The 21,873-nt window shown below is 37.0% G+C and overlaps 2 protein-coding genes across 2 annotated transcripts; one reads left to right on the top strand and one right to left on the bottom strand.

Annotated features, from left to right (window-relative positions):
* Nucleotides 1-233: 233 nt before the first annotated feature.
* LOC139894559 (clathrin heavy chain 1) lies at nt 234-11,043 on the top strand. Its single transcript, XM_071877914.1, has 29 exons — nt 234-440; nt 947-1,151; nt 1,502-1,590; nt 1,692-1,770; nt 1,891-2,018; nt 2,658-2,756; nt 2,847-2,955; nt 3,123-3,202; nt 3,277-3,504; nt 3,595-3,660; nt 4,087-4,203; nt 4,316-4,513; nt 4,607-4,723; nt 4,818-4,877; nt 5,084-5,170; nt 5,278-5,361; nt 5,441-5,638; nt 5,742-5,846; nt 5,949-6,061; nt 6,144-6,396; nt 6,485-6,621; nt 6,712-6,990; nt 7,564-8,566; nt 9,113-9,598; nt 9,682-9,852; nt 9,925-10,110; nt 10,189-10,311; nt 10,389-10,499; nt 10,590-11,043. Exons 1-29 carry the CDS (start codon nt 396-398, stop codon nt 10,743-10,745), a joined length of 5,112 nt encoding a protein of 1,703 aa, XP_071734015.1. The 5' UTR covers nt 234-395; the 3' UTR covers nt 10,746-11,043.
* A 10,044-nt stretch (nt 11,044-21,087) lies between these two features.
* On the bottom strand, nt 21,088-21,450 carry LOC139889640 (uncharacterized mitochondrial protein AtMg00810-like). The gene has a single exon (XM_071872578.1). It carries the CDS (start codon nt 21,448-21,450, stop codon nt 21,088-21,090), a length of 363 nt encoding a protein of 120 aa, XP_071728679.1.
* Nucleotides 21,451-21,873: the final 423 nt, after the last annotated feature.

A 21,873-nucleotide genomic window follows, 5' to 3' on the forward strand; every position in this document is an offset into this window, starting at 1 on the left:
CACAGTCACCGTTAAAAATGGTCGGTTAAAACACATAAGAGGGTGTAAAACTTGAAATGATTTCCATATCTTTTTTATTTTTATTTTATATTTATATTATATATTATATATTATATTATATTATATATTATATTTTATTTTATTTTATACATGTAAAAAAGGAAAGGATTGATTTTCCATATTTATATTCTCTTATTAATCGAAGGCATCTTATTCAGTATCGCTGTGTTTTTCTGTATAAATACTCCAGAAAGTGTTTGTTTACCTTCAACAAGTTCCACTTTCTCTCTCTCTAGATCTCTCTCACTCCGGCTGCGATTCAATTAAATCCAAATCAGTATTTAGATCACTACCGCATCTGATTTGTCGTCGTTTTGATCTCTCTCGCCGTCACCATGGCGGCTGCTAACGCTCCGATCACTATGAAAGAGGCACTTACGGTATATCTCTCTATACACACACATAAAAACCTAGTAACGTCTTATATCTGATTAATAGATTTGCACTTCTACTGTCTAAAACCTAGATTTGTTTATGCGATTTAATAATTGCTGTTGCAAGTTTGACTTGTCAATGTTGAATTCAAATAGCGTAATCATTTTTTGAGCTAGTATGGTTGTGTCATGTTTAGATTCGTTAAATTTGTAGATATAAAATGTGTACGTATACTGTATTGCAGTTTGATTATTCTTAACCTAGTTCAATTTGGACGATTTCATCGTTTAGGAACCTCATAGGTTTATACGCTTATAGTTGAACGGAAGTATGAATTTTGCTATGTATTTAACTCGACCGGTGTTTAGATTTGAGAGATGATGGAGTTTGTGCGTGGTATATTTCCAGATCTGTGAAATGAAATGCTTTGATATGGTTTGGAAAGTATAGTTTAGAGTGATCTGATTATGTACAATGTGATTTGATTTTGAATTTTATAATGTTGTTGCAGTTGCCAAGTATAGGGATCAATCCACAGTTCATTACGTTTACTAATGTAACGATGGAGTCAGATAAGTTTATTTGTGTTCGTGAAACATCGCCTCAAAATAGTGTGGTGATCATTGACATGAGCATGCCAATGCAACCACTGAGGAGGCCTATTACCGCTGACTCGGCTCTTATGAATCCCATTTCAAAGATTCTGGCACTTAAAGGTTGAATTTATTGTCTATTAGGTCAAGAAATTTTGAATATTTTCTATTAGTACTGGATTACCCTTGGATATCGATTTTTGATCCAGTCTCACTGCTGTTGCATCTACACGGGTTGGCAACTATTGTTCACTTGCTAGAAGAGCATCAGGGTGCACTGACATGTGGCAGACTGATGCTCCGAAATCTGAAGTTAGAACATTTTTCTGACAATCATTTGAAAACTTTGAAACAAACCAAAACTTGTTGATGCTACTACAACATAATGTACCAGTCAAGATGTAATTTGTAATACGTTTCTTTGTGAACAGTAGTTTTAGGTAAATAGCTTATCAGTTTTGTAATTTTTGAAGCTCAACTTCCCGGGACTACTCAAGATCACCTACAGATATTTAATATCGAGATGAAAGCTAAAGTGAAGTCTCATCAGATGCCTGAGCAGGTGACAAGTTTATCCATTGTATCATTTAATGATTTGTAACTTGTCTACTGCTGTTTGCTAACACTAACATTTATGTGACTCTACTACAATTCTGTCTCCAGGTTGTCTTTTGGAAGTGGATCACACCTAAGATGTTGGGAATGGTAACCCAGACCTCGGTATATCACTGGTCAATGGAAGGTACACTGAATTTGTTTCTCTCGAGTGACATACCATTTTCTTTTGTTTTCATATGTAAGTTAAAGTTAAAGTTAAAGGTAATAGCTTCTGAAATTGCTTAATCTATTTTAATCTGTACAGGTGACTCTGAACCTGTGAAGATGTTCGATAGGACAGCTAATTTGTCAAACAATCAGATCATAAATTACAAATGTGATCCATCTGAGAAATGGTTGGTGTTGATTGGGATTGCCCCTGGCTCGCCTGAGGTATGGTATCTTATCAAAAACGATCTTTACTAATTAAGGATAATGATACATACCTTTCTATAAGGAAAAGGATAATGATATACATTTCTTGATAGCTTTTCGGGGATCACCTATTTTTAAGGGTTGCAAATAGATATGATGTAAATGTAAATTAAAGAGCATCTTAAACTCCAGTATTTGATTTTAGTGATACCTGTGTTCTCTATTTTTTGTGGGCTTAGATATCCTGCACTGTTTTTAGTGATATATGTAGACTTGATGCTGCCTATTGGTTCAGATATCTTGGTAAACAAGAAAATATGTATTGGTCTTTGGTGTCATAGTTCCGTTTATCTTTCTTTGCTGATATAACTACTGTGTAGATAATAATGGTATTAAAGTAATTACAATTGTTTAACGACACATTCTTCAGAAAGGAAATGTTAATACTATTTTCACATTGGATTTTCGTTATGTCAATATTAAAGTTTTCACTTGGTTCAGTAGTTTAGATATATTTTTTATAATGTATTCCTTCATCTTCTTTATTTGTGATTTTGATTCTAAGATTTGTATTTTTATACAATATAAACCTAGTGTGCAGTAAATTGTTTCCTGACTTTCCAGCTGCTATAACTTCCGTTTGTTTTATAATTTTAGAGACCTCAGTTAGTCAAAGGAAATATGCAGCTTTTTTCGGTTGATCAGCAGCGAAGTCAAGCTCTTGAAGCTCATGCAGCATCATTTGCCTCCTTGAAAGTATGAATATTTTCTTTTATTAAATCATACTCAAAACCATAGATCAGTAATGCCTTCATTATTTATCATATACTGTTATGTCTCATACAGGTTCCAGGCAATGAGAATCCTTCAATTCTCATATCTTTTGCAACAAAAAGTTCTAATGCTGGACAGGTTACATCAAAGCTACACGTCATCGAACTTGGTGCCCAGCCAGGTTCTTTTCTATCTACACTTCTTTTCATTTGTTACAACTTACAGTTGCCTATTCGACTTACTTCTATTTAGTCCTGAAAAATGTTGTATCCTTCTGTTGTTGGTCTTCTTATGGGGATTTGGTTCTCTTCTAATATCGTTGTATGTTAATTGCAATTAAATGTGCAGGGAAACCTTCATTTACCAAGAAACAAGCAGATCTCTTTTTCCCTCCCGACTTTGCAGATGATTTTCCAGTTGCCATGCAGGTACTTATCATCGTTGATTTCCTTGAGATAGTGAGCCGCAATATGATCTGACAAACTTATTTCTGAATTTGCAGATATCCCACAAGTATGGTTTGATTTATGTCATCACCAAGCTAGGACTTCTATTTGTATATGATCTTGAAACCGCTACAGCAGTATATAGAAACAGGATTAGCCCGGATCCAATTTTCCTGACATCGGAAGCTTCCTCACTTGGGGGTTTCTATGCTGTTAATAGACGTGGTCAGGTGTTACTCGCTACTGTAAATGAATCAACAATTGTACCTTTTGTTAGTGGACAGGTAAGTTTCTAAACGCTTCCATCAATGGATGATATGATAGTTTGCTTTTTTTTTTTTGTGTATAAATTCTGGGTATATATGTTATTGCAGTTAAACAACCTGGAGCTTGCTGTCAATCTTGCAAAACGTGGAAACTTACCTGGTGCAGAGAATTTGGTAAACTTGCTTACTTTTCCCGTTTTATGTTAAAATTGAGTCACTCATATTAGTTAAGTTGATATTTGGATCCTGGCACGAGTTTTCAAAGTTATGAGAATAATTTTTAATGATCATTTCCTATTTATTTATGTATGTTTTCTGTCATAGAGTCGTCTTGCTTAATCGTGTATAGCAGAATTATAACTGAACTTGAAATTCTATCTTCTGAAATATATGCACAAGGCTTAAAAATTATGAGTTAGATGTTGATATCAAGTATATATACTTAAAGTTATTGAAACAAGACCATGGTAGAAGTTATACCATTGGAATCGAAGTCATAAACATAAATCGTTCATAAGAACATTATGGTATGCAAATGCTATTTGAGAAAAAAAGACAGAATCTTTCTGTTATTGACCAGGTAACATTTGCATCTCTCAGGTTGTTCAGCGTTTCCAAGAACTCTTTGCTCAAACCAAGTACAAAGAAGCTGCTGAGCTTGCTGCAGAATCTCCCCAAGGCATACTTCGTACACCGGATACAGTTGCAAAATTTCAGGTATATACGTTTCCAATCTTGCTATATCATCAGAACTATTTCTTTTTTTCTTGTTTAGCCTTAATAAGTTATGGTTATCAAAAAAAGTTCAATCGTTATGATTTCATTGCAGAGTGTACCTGTCCAAGCTGGTCAAACACCACCATTGTTGCAGTACTTTGGAACCCTTCTGACAAAAGGAAAACTAAATGCGTTTGAATCTTTGGAACTTTCTCGCTTAGTTGTTAATCAAAACAAAAAAAATCTCTTGGAGAATTGGTTAGCCGAAGACAAATTGGAATGCAGTGAGGAACTTGGAGACCTTGTGAAGGTATATGTATTTAGAATTATTCTAAGTTTTTACGTATACTTCCATTAGGAAAATGTTTTGTTTTACATACCGCTTCTTATTCTCAAATTGTAGACTGTAGACAATGATCTTGCATTGAAAATTTACATCAAAGCCAGAGCTACCCCAAAAGTTGTTGCAGCTTTTGCTGAAAGACGAGAGTTTGACAAAATTCTCATTTACTCCAAGCAGGTAGGTGTGACTCCATGTGCAGTAATCTGTAGCTAGTATTATCATTTTCTTCATATTGCCACAGATTTTTATGAAATTTGTTCTGAACTGACAGGTTGGGTATTCACCTGATTATTTGTTTCTTCTGCAAACAATTCTTCGGTCCGACCCTCAGGTATTATAGCTTATTTAGTATATAGTACATTTAATCTATGAATTATTTACCAGCAAGTAGAGATAATTATGTTAACCCATGGATCTGGTTTGTAGTCAGGCAATGAATTGCTAAAAAAATGTGCTTCTGTAACTTCAAAATCTCTTTTGAGATCCCATAAAGTGAAGTGCATGAAAGTTCGATTGGTAACATATGTTTTTTTGCAGGGAGCTGTTAACTTTGCTCTAATGATGTCCCAAATGGAAGGAGGTTGTCCCGTTGATTACAACACCATTACAGATCTTTTCCTTCAGGTCTGTTCACTATCTTTACAATGTTTTATCTTGATTTTTTTTTTATTATCAACGTATTAATAATCTTGTTAAACTTATTTCATATGTAATTTCTTTCATATCTTCAGAGGAACTTGATAAGGGAGGCGACAGCTTTCCTCTTGGATGTTCTAAAGCCCAATTTGCCAGAACATGCTCACCTTCAAACTAAGGTTACATCCATCTGTTGCTTATGAACTACCTTCAAGCCATTAACAATAGCTATATACTCACAATATTATTTACACACAGGTCCTTGAAATCAACCTTGTTACCTTCCCTAATGTCGCTGATGCGATATTAGCTAATGGTATGTTCAGTCACTATGACCGGCCTCGGATTGCTCAACTTTGTGAGAAAGCAGGCCTATATGTTCGAGCCCTTCAGCATTACAGTGAATTGCCGGATATTAAACGTGTCATTGTGAATACTCACGCGATAGAGCCGCAGGTTCGGTTTACTCAAAATCATCCATTTGTTCGTCTTTCTCGAATACTTAAATTTTGTGTTATTAGCAGAAATGGTACCTGACTTAACTAGTTTCCTTCTTCAGTCTCTTGTTGAATTTTTTGGAACTCTATCAAAGGAATGGGCACTTGAGTGCATGAAGGATCTTTTGCTTGTCAATTTGAGAGGAAACCTCCAAATTATTGTCCAGGTAACACTGACTGATGTTTGTATGTGAATGGTTATTATTTTGAACTTAATGGTCGAACGTATGAAACATTGCTGATGACTGATACCATTGTTTGGATCGTAGGTTGCTAAGGAATACTGTGAGCAGCTGGGTGTTGAAGCATGTATTAAACTCTTTGAGCAATTTAAATCTTATGAAGGCCTTTATTTCTTTTTGGGCTCGTATTTGAGCTCCAGGTAAAATCTATTGTAATTGTTCAGTATATACAAAGGGTTGTTTTGTGCGATGTAGTTCCATTTACTAAGCTTAACATCACAGTGAGGATCCTGACATACACTTTAAGTACATTGAGGCGGCTGCAAAGACAGGTCAAATTAAGGAGGTTGAGCGTGTAACAAGAGAATCAAACTTTTATGATGCTGAGAAGGCCAAGAACTTCTTGATGGAAGCTAAGCTTCCAGATGCACGGCCATTGATCAATGTTTGTGACCGTTTCGGCTTTGTTCCTGATCTTACTCACTACCTGTACACCAACAACATGCTTCGTTATATCGAAGGTTATGTTCAGAAGGTATCGGTTTCTTGTAAAGTTCGTTCATATTTCATTTACGAGAGTTTGTAAAGGTTGGAATGTAAAGAATTATGCGATATCTGTGTAGGTCAACCCTGGGAACGCTCCACAAGTTGTAGGACAGCTTTTAGATGATGAATGCCCTGAAGATTTTATCAAAGGTCTAATCCTATCAGTTCGCTCATTACTTCCAGTTGAGCCTCTTGTTGATGAGTGTGAAAAGAGGTGGGTTATCACTTCACATAGTTTTTATCTTTTATTTTTACTTTCGTTCTGTTAGTTTTCATCCTTGCGGTATATACCGGTACCTTGCAGGAATCGACTGAGGTTATTAACTCAGTTTTTGGAGCATCTGGTGAGTGAAGGAAGCCAAGATGTCCATGTTCATAATGCTTTGGGTAAGATTATCATAGACAGCAATAACAACCCAGAGCACTTCCTTACAACCAACCCGTATTATGATTCACGTGTTGTGGGGAAATATTGCGAGAAGCGTGATCCCACGCTTGCTGTTGTTGCGTACCGCAGAGGACAATGCGATGATGAACTTATCAATGTAACAAACAAGAACTCTCTGTTTAAGTTGCAAGCCAGGTACTTAACTTGCTGCTTTTTATTATTTACTCTCATGGTCCCAATTATTCAACGTTTCCTTTTTTGGGAAGTAATTATCTGCCAATTTTCCGTGTTGCTTATTAATACTCGAAGATGTAAACTCGCTACTCGGGGAGTATTGGTCGGGACTTGGAGGGAGTAGTCCACAACTCTGGGATTAATCGGTTTGGACTTATTGTAGATTTAAATAATAAATTTCAAAATTATGTGTAAATATAGAAGAAAACCATAAACATAAGCATAAACTTCAGCATAATTGTCTAAAAACATAAATACAGTCACATATTTGTTCAGAAACTCTAAAACTCTATTTTAAATTTATACCAATTTTGACTTTGGCTGACTTTGACCAACAAATCTAATTTTGAACCATTAACCTGAGGTTGACCGATTAATTAAACTGATTTTGAAAAATCGGATCGGTGTGTTCTTAAAAAGGAGTAATCGGGGTTTTTCATAATAGTGTTTAAATCATTGTTTTAACTTAGGTTAACATTTTAACAAACAGATTAATATTCTCCTCATATAATATCTTATATTGTTTTGTAATAGGTATGTTGTAGAGAGGATGGATGGTGATCTTTGGGAGAAGGCTCTTAACCCGGAAAATGAATATAGAAGGCAACTCATTGATCAAGTTGTTTCAACTGCTCTTCCAGAGAGCAAGAGCCCCGAGCAGGTTTCTGCTGCCGTTAAAGCTTTCATGACTGCCGATCTACCCCATGAACTAATCGAGCTCCTTGAGAAAATCGTCCTCCAAAACTCTGCTTTTAGTGGAAACTTCAATCTACAAAACTTACTCATCTTAACCGCCATTAAAGCAGACTCATCACGAGTTATGGACTACGTCAATAGGTTAGACAACTTTGACGGGCCCGCTGTTGGTGAGGTGGCTGTAGAAGCACAGCTTTATGAAGAGGCATTTGCTATATTTAAGAAATTCAACCTAAATGTTCAAGCAGTCAACGTTTTACTAGACAACATACAAAGTATTCCACGTGCTGTTGAATTTGCATACCGTGTTGAGGAAGATGCTGTATGGAGTCAAGTGGCTAAAGCTCAACTCAGAGACGGGTTAGTGAGTGATGCAATAGACTCGTTCATTCGTGCGGATGATGCTACCCAATTCTTGGATGTTATTCGTGCTGCTGAGGACACAGAATGTTACCCTGATCTGGTTAAATATCTTCTGATGGTGAGAGACAAAACCAAGGAGCCAAAGGTGGATAGCGAGCTTATTTACGCATATGCAAAGATTGATAGATTGAGCGATATTGAAGAGTTTATCCTTATGCCAAATGTTGCCAACTTACATAATGTTGGTGATCGTCTGTTTGATGAAGCATTGTATGAAGCTGCTAAAATTATATATGCTTTCATTTCCAACTGGGCTAAGCTGGCTGTGACACTTGTGAGGCTCCAACAGTTTCAAGGTGCTGTTGATGCAGCTCGTAAAGCAAATAGCGCTAAGACGTGGAAAGAAGTTTGCTTCGCTTGTGTTGATGCTGAGGAGTTTCGTTTGGCTCAAATATGTGGGCTCAATATTATTGTTCAGGTGACAACTTATAACCTTCTAGCGGATATTGATATTACTCTGTCTTGATTTGTAACATAAAAAGGTAGAAGGTTTCCCTGTTCGGGCTACCCGGGATGGTTAATTTGTAACATAGTTCAGATTAAAGACTGCTGCAAGCAGAGGTGGCAAAATGGGTGTCGGATAACTGGTCAAAACGAGTACTTTTTTTTTTTTTTTTTTTTTTTTGGTGTGAGTCGGGTTTGGTTGACCCGAAACATTTTTTTTGTCAAAAAAATTGGACGTGTTTAAGAATAGTTGATGTGTTAAATACGATAACAAAAATTCCGTCTTTTAGTATTAACCTTATTCTAAGAAAATGAACTAGGTATGTATCTGTATTAAAAATAGTAAAATACACTTTTGGAGACAAAACCTGTTCCCTTTTTAACCCGTTCTTTGATTTACTTGTTTGGTTTGCTGGTGCGAAAATATAAATAAATTTATATTATATCGACAACTAATTGGATTGAAATAGCCACTTGCATTTTGACTAGTATTTAAAGTTTTCATCTTTAAAACTTGTAGGTTGATGATTTAGAAGAGGTCAGCGAATACTACCAAAACAGAGGATGCTTTAACGAGCTGATATCTCTAATGGAGAGTGGTTTGGGTTTGGAACGGGCTCATATGGGGATCTTCACCGAGCTCGGTGTTCTTTACGCAAGATACCGTCATGAGAAGTTAATGGAGCACATAAAGTTATTTTCAACCCGCCTTAACATTCCTAAGTTAATCCGTGCTTGTGACGAGCAACAACACTGGAAGGAACTTACCTATTTATATATTCAATACGATGAGTTCGATAACGCCGCCTCAACCGTCATGAATCATTCTCCCGAGGCTTGGGATCATATGCAATTTAAGGATATTGCTGTTAAAGTTGCAAACGTTGAACTCTATTACAAGGCGGTTCACTTCTATTTGGAAGAACACCCGGACCTTATCAATGACGTTCTTAATGTTCTTGCACTACGTGTTGATCACACGCGTGTTGTCGACATAATGCGCAAGGTTCGTATATTACTTAACAAGTAGTCATGCAAGCTTGAGGTTCCTTGTGCATTCTCTTCTGACTTTGACTTTATTTATTTCAGGCTGGCCAACTTCCTCTTGTGAAACCCTACATGGTTGCAGTTCAAAGCAATAACGTATCTGCTGTAAATGAGGCATTGAATGAAATTTATGTAGAGGAGGAAGACTATGATAGATTGCGTGAATCTATAGATTTGCATGACAACTTTGACCAGATTGGACTTGCACAAAAGGTGAGTTCAGTTGAACTTTCATCGTGTTGTGTAGTAATTTTTCCTGATGTGCAAATTGAATTTCATGTGCAGATTGAGAAACACGAGCTTCTTGAGATGAGGCGTGTTGCTGCTTATATATACAAGAAGGCTGGTAGATGGAAACAGTCTATTGCACTGTCTAAGAAAGATAAGGTTTACAAGGATGCAATGGAGACTGCATCGCAATCTGGCGATCGTGAACTCGCTGAAGAGTTGCTAACGTATTTCATTGACCAGGTAAGCCACAATTTAAATCCGCCACTCTTTTCAAACTTAAGAATGAACCGTTTGGTAATATCTGTATTGCTTGTGCAGGGAAAGAAGGAATGTTTTGCTTCATCTCTATTTGTATGTTACGATCTGATCCGTCCAGATGTTGCTCTTGAGCTAGCATGGTTAAACAACATGATTGATTTTGCGTTCCCGTATCTCCTTCAGGTAAAATGTCACGTTTCTTGTTCGTCTGGCTAATGAGCTTTTCTTGATTATATTTATATTTATTTGTTTTATTGCAGTTTATTCGCGAATATACTGGTAAGGTTGATGAACTCATCAAGGACAAGATGGAATCAATCAAGGAAAATAAGGCTAAGGAGAATGAGGAGCAGGATATCGTTAAACAGCAGGTTCATGTTTTTCTCACTCGACTCTCGTGTTGTTTTGTTTAATTTGTTACACGGTTGAAGTTACTGATGTCCAAATTGGTAATTTTGCAGAATATGTACGCTCAACTACTTCCTCTTGCTTTACCTGCTCCACCGGGTATGGGCGGTGGCCAAATGGGCGGAGGATATGGTCCTCCACCGCCAATGGGAGGAATGGGAATGCCACCAATGCCACCTTTTGGAATGCCGCCAATGGGTTCGTATTGATAGGTAGGTATGCGGCCTTGGTGATTAGTGGAGGGTAACTTTTTGAAGAAACGTTGTAATTTGCTTGATTTGGAGGGTGACGAATTAAATTTGGTATAGTCGAGACTAATTGTGATAAATTTTTTCTTCTAGTGTGTGGATATTTCTTCATTGTAATATTCTTTTGGGTAGACGGAAGCATTTTTTGCAGCTGTTACGGCAGCAAAATTAGTATAATGTTGATCTTTACAATGTGTACCAAGAGCAGGGGCTCTATAAAACGGATATGCAACATCTTTTACAGGTTTTTTATGTTGTATTTCATTGTTTCTGGACAAATTTGTCGGCATATTTCAATCAATTGCACTTTCTTAACAGAACTTTCTGTTTCTGTTATTGGGACGACTAGTATAAAGGACGCACAATGACATTTGTCGGCATATTTTAATCAATTGCACTTTCTTGACCGTTTATATAAAAAGGATGAAATTAATTAAAAAATAAAAATAAATGGGTAACACACGGTAATATAAATAGATACAAAGTAATAAATAAATATAATTAATAATTATAAACAATATATTAATTAAACATTTCTTTAATCGTATCAAGATTTATTTAAGGGGGATGATTCTAACACACTCTTTTTTGATTCTCACACACCTATTTTAACTTTTTACTCTTCTAATAATACTCCATTTCTTTAAATTGGTGTGTGAGGATAAAAAAAGTGTGTGAGAATCATCCCCCTTTATTTAATTAAACCTCATTTATTTAATTAAACATTTCAGGTACTATATTTCCTCCGGCTCCTTTTAATCGTATCCTGATTCGACATAATCTTTCCTCCAACTGTCTTCTGATCTTCGGCTTCATTGAAGGTCTTCTTGAATGCATTCTATGTTGGAACTTCGCACCTCAATGATTTTTAGGTCATTGCGTCCGATTTGGTGAATTGCCGTTTGATATTCTTAGACTTCAAATCCACTTGTATTTGATACTCATAGAACCTATTGCTTCAAGAGACCCCTAAGACTGAACCAAATCTATGTCTCAGACAGAATTTTCAAACAAACCACCTCTCTCAGAATTGCTAGTTGTTGAATTTTCAATCTCACTGTTAGTCGTATCATATTTCGCTTCAAATACAAACGTCTTCAACATGACTTGCATACTAAACATGACTTGCATACTATAAAAAGGTATGGTATGTAGAGAAATCTGATCCACATTAGAAACCCAAATAAGTCGTTATTGCAATCAAATTCACCAAAGAACGTCAAATTGGTATCTCGTAATCACGTAACATCAACATCAATTCCCTCCACAAAGAAAAATTGTACAAACAAATCCCCTCCACAAATTGGAATCTATGGAAGTACGAAAGATTTAACGAACTGTAGGCCCATACACAGTCAGATGCTCATGACTGCTCCATAATACCTCTCTAACGATCTTGTGTTCTTCATAGTCACTTACTCAGTAAGTAAAATGAATAAAAGAGGTTATCCACTATACTTGGAAGATATGTTCTTCAGTGAATATAAATGATTCTCTCTTACAAACCCGAGAAACGCTTAACCAAACAGAATTTCCGTCCCTAAATTAGACGCGTTTGACCAAAATTATGTCGCATTCATTTGAAACGTGTATGACTTGCAAAGTTTTAAGTTACCAAAGGGTTCGACAACGAGTTTAGGTTTACAAAAGTTGTAAAGTATAAATGAAATAACTTGCGACATAATATAAGTTGAAAATCACGGATGCTATCAATAGCGTATGCATGTAAACATTAAGTTTGAATCCAAAGGTTCTATCACTAGCGTATGCATGTATGCTTGACCCCAAGAAAGTAATCAAAGTATGCGGAAGCATGTATCAAGTAGCCAAGTATGAACCTGAGAAACATATAGAAAACTGTCAACGAAAAACGTTGGTGAAATCATAGGTGTATTTGTAAACGTTGTTTTTGAACCACAAGATTTTGTATGAAGTTGATTATCCAAATTGTTTGCATTCCAAAGATGTTGTACGTTTGTGGAGCACCCAATTATCAAGACTTAACTGTATACGAACCCCGTTATCATAGTGTTAGAACCTACACTATACCCGAAAATATATTTCATCCGCCAACGGTAGCGAACCGTCCGAATGAGGGCTCGTCAAGCCCGTATGGATCCACACAACATAAGTTCACGCTTACACCCTACAAGTGTAACTAATGATAATTGAATTGAGGCTTTTTGTTCTAACTCGCACGTGGAATGTTTGTTTCCGTACTTGTGTTCAAAGTATAAAAGTATAAACCGTATATGCTTCTCATCCCATGATTTAAAAGAGTAAAAGTTGTGGAAAAGATGGGACTATGATCTCACCGTAGTTGCATGCCAAAGTACTTCATTTTAAACGTTGTGCAATGAAAGTTGTTTAGTCTTGACCTAAACAAGTAAGTTATATCAATACTGGGTAAGACACAAGGTCGGTCGAAATCATAATCATGTAAAGTTTCAATCCATCGTCGTTGTCTCATGTTGAGTTATTTTTGATCGAAAATGTGTTGGAGGCTTTTGTGGTCGGTGAAAACGGTACTTTTGGTTCCATAAGGATAGTGTCTCCACATTTTAAGTGCAAAGACAACGGTTCCTAATTCAAGATCGTGTGTCGTGTAGTTTTGTTCATATATTCCAATTGTCGGGAAGCATAAGCAATAACTTTCTTTCGCTGCATTAACAACACCCAAAACCTTGTTTGGAGGCATCATGAAATACCACAAAATCATCATTGCCTTCGGGACGAGATAAGATAGGTGCGGTGGTTAACTTCCTCTATAAGATTTGAAATGCCGACTCTTGTTCGGCGGACCAAACGAATTTCTTTCCTTCGTGAGTTAACGAGGTTAAAGGACGAGCAATATGAGAAAAGTCGGAAATGAATCTTCGGTAATAACCGGTGAGATCCAAAAATTTACGAATATGAGTCGGAGTCGTGGGGGTTTCCCAATTACGCATGGCTTCGATTTTCGCGAGATCGACTTAATAGATTGACCATTAAAAACATGGCCTAGAAAATTGGGCTTCGTTTAACCAGAGATTCCCTACTTGGAGAATTTGGCATAGAGTTGTTCATGTCTCAAGAGTTTAAGCACGAGTCGAAGGTGTTGTTCGAGTTCTTCTTCGCTTTTTGAATATTAAGATATCATCTATGAATATGATAACAAATTTGTCTAGATAAGGCTTGCATACGCGATCCATAAGATCCATGAATACGGCTGTAACACCCCAGCTTAACATGACCACAATATTGTCCGCTTTGCCCGCAGGCGCACGGCTTTTTCTTGGCGACCACACACGAGAAGCACTTTCCCAGGAGGTCACCCATCCTGGTAGTGCTCTCGCCTGAGCACGCTTAACCACAACGTACTCGCACTTCTACTCAGCCTGTGATCCCAAAACGCGTTGTGTCATTTAAGCGTGAGTATTACCTTATAATCCCATGATCACTCATGTTCGTGGGCGATGTGGGATTTGCCTAGGGTGTTACATTCACCCCCCTTAGGGACTCATCGTCCTCGATGAGGTTTGCCCCACCACCCCCAACGGCACATGAGTGGCTCTGATACCATTCTGTAACACCCCAGCTTAACATGACCACAATATTGTCCGCTTTGCCCGCAGGCGCACGGCTTTTTCTTGGCGACCACACACGAGAAGCACTTTCCCAGGAGGTCACCCATCCTGGTAGTGCTCTCGCCTGAGCACGCTTAACCACAACGTACTCGCACTTCTACTCAGCCTGTGATCCCAAAACGCGTTGTGTCATTTAAGCGTGAGTATTACCTTATAATCCCATGATCACTCATGTTCGTGGGCGATGTGGGATTTGCCTAGGGTGTTACAACGGCTGGGGCATTAGTTAAACTGAACGGCACTAAAAGAAATTCATAACTACCATAGCGAGTTCGGAAAACGGTTTTGGAGACATCTTCTCCCTTAACCCTCAATTGATGATAACCGGAATGGAGGTCGATTTTGGAATACACACGAGATCCTTGTAACTGATCAAGAGGTTATCGATATGGGAAAAAGGAGATATGTTCTTAACCGGTAATTTATTTAGTTCATGATAATCGATGCACATTCGTAGGGATCCATTTTTCTTCTTAACGAATAGGATTGAAACTCCCTATGGTGGATGGCTAGGTCGGATAAAACCACGGTCAAGTAGTTCTTAGAGTTGACTTTGTAATTCTTGCATTTCGGAGGGAGTGAGTCTATGTAGTGCACGTGTTACGGGTGCGGCTCCTGGTATAAGATCGATTTGGAATTCAACCGGTCGATGAGGTAAAAGGCTCGGATATTCTTCGGGAATACATCGGTATAGTCACTAACAATTGGCACATCGTCGATATGCTTCTCACAGATCTCGACTTTCTTAACGTGGGCTAGGATCGCAAAACAACCCTTACGAAGATATTTTCAACGTTGAGGCACGAAATGAGGTTGAGCCCGGTGAAACTCTTTTTGCTATCAACGATCAAGGGTTCACCGTTCTTGATAGGGATACGAATGGTTTTGAGATCACAAGGAACGTTGGATTTTATCTTGGCTAACCAATCTATACCAATAATTACATCGAAGTTTTCTAGGTCTAGAGGTATTAAATAGATTTTAAATTCTTTTCCCACCATCATTTGGAGCCATTGGGACTTTGGTATGACTTACCGTAATATAACCACGTCGATCAAGTGTCATTATATTTCGCTAATTCATACCTCCATTCCAACACCTCTCCACATGGTTAAGTTTGTGTAATCGCGAGGGTTGCAAATGAACGAGGTGCAACGACATCTTTAATAAGACTCGTATTTAATCGAAAGAGTTAGTGCAATCCCTGAAAATGTGTTTCCCGCGGGGAAATGTATAACTGATTGTTCACGTCAAAACGTTCAAAGTCGATTAGTGGTATCCTTAAGTATAAAGAGAGTAATGAATCATGGTAACGAGTAGTACACAACAGTAGTGATAGGTAGTGATGACGATACTCATCAATAGTAGTGGTAGTAGTGACGAATAACGATATATAGTGAGGAGCACTAGTGTAATATCAGTAGTGAGTAGTGAGTAGTGAGTAGTGAGTAGTGACCGCAATAGTTGTGAAAGTTTTACCACACTGGTAGATAGTAGGTCGGGACGGCGACGGAAAACATGGGAAGACATAATTTCCAAACTAGTTTAACGAATGAAGTCGCGTCATCCTTACGCGTATGAATCTTAAGTTTACGTGTGTTACCAGAAAGTGGCAGAGTACGGGTTCGCATGACGAGAGTTAGGTACAATTAAGAAGTTCACCGTAGAAAGTTTCAAGTATTAATGCACAAGTAGTCAAGTAAGTGCTATCTATAGCAAATGTATGTCAGAATGCAATGGCTAACTATCGAGTTGTAGTCTAGACTCACTAATGCGTCCTAACGATTCTGTTAGCACATTAATGCATATCCTAGTTCCCTACAACCAACGCTCTGATACCAACTGTGAAGACCTGACAAAATCGCCATTGACGGCGCCGTCAACTTAGGTCCCGTTACGTGGTAATAGTCCCTAAATGAGACACGTTTGACCAAAATTATGTCGCATTCATTTGAAACGTGTATGACTTGCAAAGTTTTAAGTTACCAAACGGTTCGACAACGAGTTTAGGTTTACAAAAGTTGTAAAGTACAAATGAAATAACTTACGACATAATATAAGTTGAAAATCAAGGATGCTATCAATAGCGTATGCATGTAAACATTAAGTTTGAATCCAAAGGTGCTATCACTAGCGTATGCATGTATGCTTGACCCCAAGCAAGTAATCAAAGTGTGCGAAAGCATGTATCAAGTAGCCAAGTATGAACATGAGAAACATATAAAAAACTGTCAACGAAAAACGTTGGTGAAATCATAGGTGTATTTGTAAACATTGTTTTTGAACCACAAGATTTTGTATGAAGTTGATTATCCAAATCGTTTGCATTCCAAAGATGTTGTACGTTTGTGGAGCACCCAATTATCAAGACTTAACTGTATACGAACCCCGTTATCATAGTGTTAGAACCTACACTATACCCGAAAATATATTTCATCCGCCAACGGTAGCGAACCGTCCGAATGAGGGCTCGTCAAGCCCGTATGGATCCACACAACATAAGTCCACGCTTACACCCTACAAGTGTAACTAATGATAATTGAATTGAGGCTTTTTGTACTAACTCGCATGTGGAATGTTTATTTCCATACTTGTGTTCAAAGTATAAAAGTATAAACTGTATATGTTTCTCATCCCATGATTTAAAAGAGTAAAAGTTGTTGAAAAGATAGGACTATGATCTCACCGTAGTTGCATGCCAAAGTACTTCATTTTAAACGTTGTGCAATGAAAGTTGTTTAGTCTTGACCTAAACAAGTAAGTTATATCAATACCGGGTAAGACACAAGGTCGGTCAAAATGTGTTCTGTAAGTAACCAAAGAGGGTGAATAGTTACTTAGTCGATTTTTCAAAATTTTCTTTACTTTTTGTTGAACTTGAACTTGATATAGTGTGATTTGAAATGTTTGTTCTCTAATAATACTAACAATATAAATATATGTAAAACTTGTAATCAAAAAGAAAAGGGAAGAAAGAACAAACACAACGATTTATAGTGGTTAGGGAAGATGTTAACTAATCTTCCTTAATCCACTCCTCAATTCTATGAATTGAGGTTTTTCTTCACTATGATACTCCAAACTCGGCGGAGTGTTCGAATACAACACTTGTACTTCGATAAGCCGCAACTTGTGAACTCTTACGTCCCTTTGAAGACTTCACAATCACCTATAGCTCTTACCACAAGATCCTAATGAACTATCCTAGTGAAAACACAACTATATTCTAGATCCCTTTAAGAAGATAGTTTACAAGTTTTACAACTTTAAGCTTACAAGTGCTCTTGCTTGAATCACTCCAAAAGATTACAATTTAATTATAAGAATGAATCAGTAAGTATGAGAAAATATGAGTGCAAGAAGTGAGTCTTCAAATGCTTCAAGGCTTGGATTTTATAGGAAAGAGAAATCTGCCTGGAAGCTATACGGCTCGCTGCACGGTCGACCGTGGTTTGACCGTGTACCTGTGACATCTGATTCTTATGGACGTTTTTGTCCTTTGAAAATTGTCATTTTCCCTTGTTGAATAGCTACAACTAAAGGCCAATTACTTCTGAAATTATCCTCATTACCCTTTATGTTTTGGACATAAGCTTGGAAGTTGACATGTCCATTAAAGAAGAAAGTCTTCAATCTTTGACCATTTGTCATTGATTACTAAAAGATGTAATTGTAGATTTTTGTCTCTTGACAAACCATTATCTTTCAAAAGCTTCATCAACCTTTCTTAATTACTTGTCATTTTGCTTATGGGAGTATCTTGCCCTTTAGAACATTGTTACAACTTAAATGAACTAGTTTGAATCTAGTTTGAACATAATGATTCTTGTTACAACTTGACTAGACTTGAACTAATTACATTCTCATATAAATAATGATACATAGAACTAATGGAAGAGCAACTCTTTAATTGGGACTTTAATAACCATTATTAGTATGTTTAAATGACACTATGCATTAGGATAAAGAGATATGACACTTGAGTGTTTTAGCCTAAATCAAGCTTAAAATGTCATTAAGATGTCATTAGGTGTGATTAGTAAAAATTAACATCTTTTGGTTCAAAACTCTTTTGAGATCAAAGAGGGCAACTATTATAAGCATGTTTAAAAAGGTTTTGTAAATTATAGATGTCGAGAACTAGTCAAACTTTATTTGGTCAAAATTGGTAACAGAGAACACTGCGGTCGGGCTGCGGTCGTCCGTGAAGTCAGCCGTAGAGTTACAGTTTTAGAAAAACTTGAACTCGTTGGTACAGAACACACACAGTTGGTTTCATGATCGACCGTAGTTCAGCCGTGTAGCTTTTTTACCAAGATAATTACTTATGTATTGGTCTTTTGCTAGAGATAGTTTAGGCTCATGAACTCATGTCATCCTACATATGATTAACTACTTAGTTCTTGTGTGTCATCATCAAAACAAAGTGATTAACCTTTGAATATTATGATTTGAATCTTAACCAACATTCCCTCCCTTTTTGATGATGACAAACATATGAGTAAGTGTTAACTATGTAAGTCGACATAAGTGTTAACATCACTTACCATACACTTTCTCCCCCTTTTATCGAAGCAAAAAGGTTAGTCCCACATGGAACTAAGCGCGCCCTAGAGTAATGCTCCCCCTTAAATCGTACACACCTATCAATTGTTCCTGCTCATAAATAAAATGGCTCCCCCTCGAACCAATAGTAGACATAAAGAATAACAAACATAATAAGCATAGCAAGTGCATTAATACATAACAAGCTTCAATCCTAGGACAAGTGTTGTATCTACCCGCCCTTATAAGTATTCTTAACCAACATTAATTGTTTTTAAGGATAAATCCCATTGGTGCTAAATGCATCGGAGATTGTTGAGCTTTCATTGTCGGACGAGAGAATGATTATCGGATGAGCTTCCCAATAAGTAATAGGAATTGTGGACACGGGTTAAGGGATATGAGAAGCGTTGATGGCATTAACAAATCGGAAAAGCCGATTAAGATGATTTGAATACGGAAGTGGACGAGTTACTAGTTCTCGAAGGTAACCCATTCTTTGAGTAGTAAGATAAGCAAGATTTACGGGTTCATAAGTAAGGAGTGACCACATGACAACGACTTCGGTTCCGGAGATGTGAGTAGCGGTAGGTTTCTGATAATAGACATTGTTCCGAATGACATTAAGAATAAGTTGAAGATCATGGCGGATTTCGTTATCTTGAATGCGAAGCCGTTGGTTGAGGTTTCGTTGTACTCCCAGAGTGGTGATGAGATCTAAGATGGGTTGCAACGGAAACGTAGGATTAAGTGATCTTATATCGGTTGAAGGAGTATAGAAGGAACGCCCATTGGAAGGAATTGCCATAACGGTTGCGAATTATTCAAGGGACCAACTGTAAGGTGTATTAAAAAGTCGAAATGCAACTTGGTCGAGATTTGAAACATCAAGATTAGTATAGAATTCCCTAATTAGTGTTGGATAAATGGTTTCATCAAGCTCAATAAATGAGAAACAATTTTTATGGGTGAAAAGTTGAGTTAGTTCGGGAAATTCGGTATGATGAACAACACGCTCCTCATGAAGTGTTCTAGTCTCCATGTGTTGCCTATTGTTCGTAATATGTTGATTTCTCGTGTTGGTCATTTCCAGGATAAATAACAATTTTAGCAAAGTAATCAAGTTCATAAGTTTGAAAAACTATATGGTAAACACGTGTAGATTAGTCCTTGTCTAGACCCATTTTGAAAACTATGACTTTGAAATTAAATTGTACTATTTTTCTTTTGAAAATTTAGACAAGTTTCATCATTTTGCTTTATGTTTGTCAAGAATAGATACTAGTCATGAGATTCACAAGTATCATAATGATTTGTTCAAATATATGTGTGTGTGCATGAGCGAGTTTAATGATTTAAAACATATATGAGTTTTTATGCAAGAAATCACTATTATGACTCATTTAAAAAAAAGCCTTTTAGAAAAATTTTACTCATATATTTAAGTAATTCATGCAAGAAAAAAGTGTTCCTATGATTTTGGAAAGAATATAATCAATCTAGTAAAATTTGAAGTAAGTTTTAGGTGTTTACCTTGAAGAGAATTGAAATAGTATGGACCACTTTTTGAAGAGTACTTGAAGGTAAGACAAAAGTAAAACCAGAAATTCAGTGGTTGGGGTTTAAGGAAGAGATGTGGTTGGTGAAAAAGTTGTTTGGATATTAAAGGAGTTGCATAAAAGACAAAGAAATTCGTCAGACATCAGGCGGCTCTCAACACGATCGACCGTGGTTCGACCGTGCATGATCAGGATAGGATTTTACGGAGTATATTCCATCGTTCCCAACCCATTCCTAAGCAAGTTAAAGATTTCCTTTTTAAGGGGCTTAGTGAATATGTCAGCTATGTTTTCCGCAGATTCTACCTTATCTATCACAATATTACCATTTTGCACGTGGTCACGAAGGAAATGGTGCCTAATGTCTATGTGTTTAGTCCTAGAGTGTAATATTTGATTTTTCGATAGGTCTATAGCACTTTTGTTATCACAACATATGGGTATTTCGGATGAGATGATACCGTAATCGAGGAAGGTTTGCTTCATCCATAGCACTTGTACGCATGCTCTTCCCATAGCTACATATTTGGCTTCGGTGGGAGACAATGCAACAGACGTTTGCTTCTTCGAGAATCATGAAGTTAGACAAAGACCCACGAATGCGCATACTCCACTTGTGCTTTTTTTATCTATCATTGATCCTCCGTGATCGGAATCCGCAAAGCACATAATATCAACTCCGGTGAACTTTGGACACCATAACCCAAGATGCATTGTCCCTTTTAAGTATCTAAAAATTCTTTTGACGGCCTCAACGTGTGATGTCTTTGGTTTTTCTTGAAATCTTGCACATAAGCACACACTAAACATGATATCGGGCCGACTTGCCGTTAAGTATAGAAGGGATCCAATCATTCCCCTATATTTTGTACTATCGAACGGTTCTCCTTCCCCTTCCAAGGTGAGTTTTACATTTGTTGTCATTGGAGTCGCCATTGGTTTTGAGTTCTCCATTCCAAATTTTTTGATCATTTCATGAATGTATTTTTGTTGATTGATGAATGTTCCATCTTCTAGTTGCTTGATTTGTAGTCTGAGAAAGAACTTGAGTTCACCCATCATGCTCATTTCAAACTCATCATGCATTAACTTAGAAAACTCATTGCTAAGAGATTCGTTAGTAGAACCAAATACAATATCATCAACATATATTTGAACTATAACTAAATCCTTTTCATGCCTTTTGATAAAGAGTGTATTATCAATTTTTCCCATTTCATACCCATTATTTATCAAGAAGGTTCTAAGTCTTTCATACCATGCTCCAGGGGCTTGTTTAAATCCATAGAGAGCCTTTTTAAGTTTAAAAATGTGATAAGGTTTTTCAAAATCTTCAAACCCCGGAGGTTGTGACACATA

This window comes from Rutidosis leptorrhynchoides, chromosome 2, assembly GCF_046630445.1.
Source record: "Rutidosis leptorrhynchoides isolate AG116_Rl617_1_P2 chromosome 2, CSIRO_AGI_Rlap_v1, whole genome shotgun sequence".
Lineage (NCBI taxonomy): Eukaryota > Viridiplantae > Streptophyta > Magnoliopsida > Asterales > Asteraceae > Rutidosis > Rutidosis leptorrhynchoides.

What these genes read in the sequence shown, in the direction of transcription:
- LOC139889640 (XM_071872578.1), bottom strand. Translation starts at nt 21,450, where the DNA reads ATGGCGACTCCAATGACAACAAATGTAAAACTCACCTTGGAAGGGGAA.
- LOC139894559 (XM_071877914.1), top strand. Translation starts at nt 396, where the DNA reads ATGGCGGCTGCTAACGCTCCGATCACTATGAAAGAGGCACTTACG. An exon ending in TACCTTTTGTTAGTGGACAG is followed by an intron (nt 3,505 to 3,594) that starts GTAAGTTTCTAA and finishes ATGTTATTGCAG; the next exon opens with TTAAACAACCTGGAGCTTGC. An exon ending in CTCACGCGATAGAGCCGCAG is followed by an intron (nt 5,639 to 5,741) that starts GTTCGGTTTACT and finishes TTCCTTCTTCAG; the next exon opens with TCTCTTGTTGAATTTTTTGG.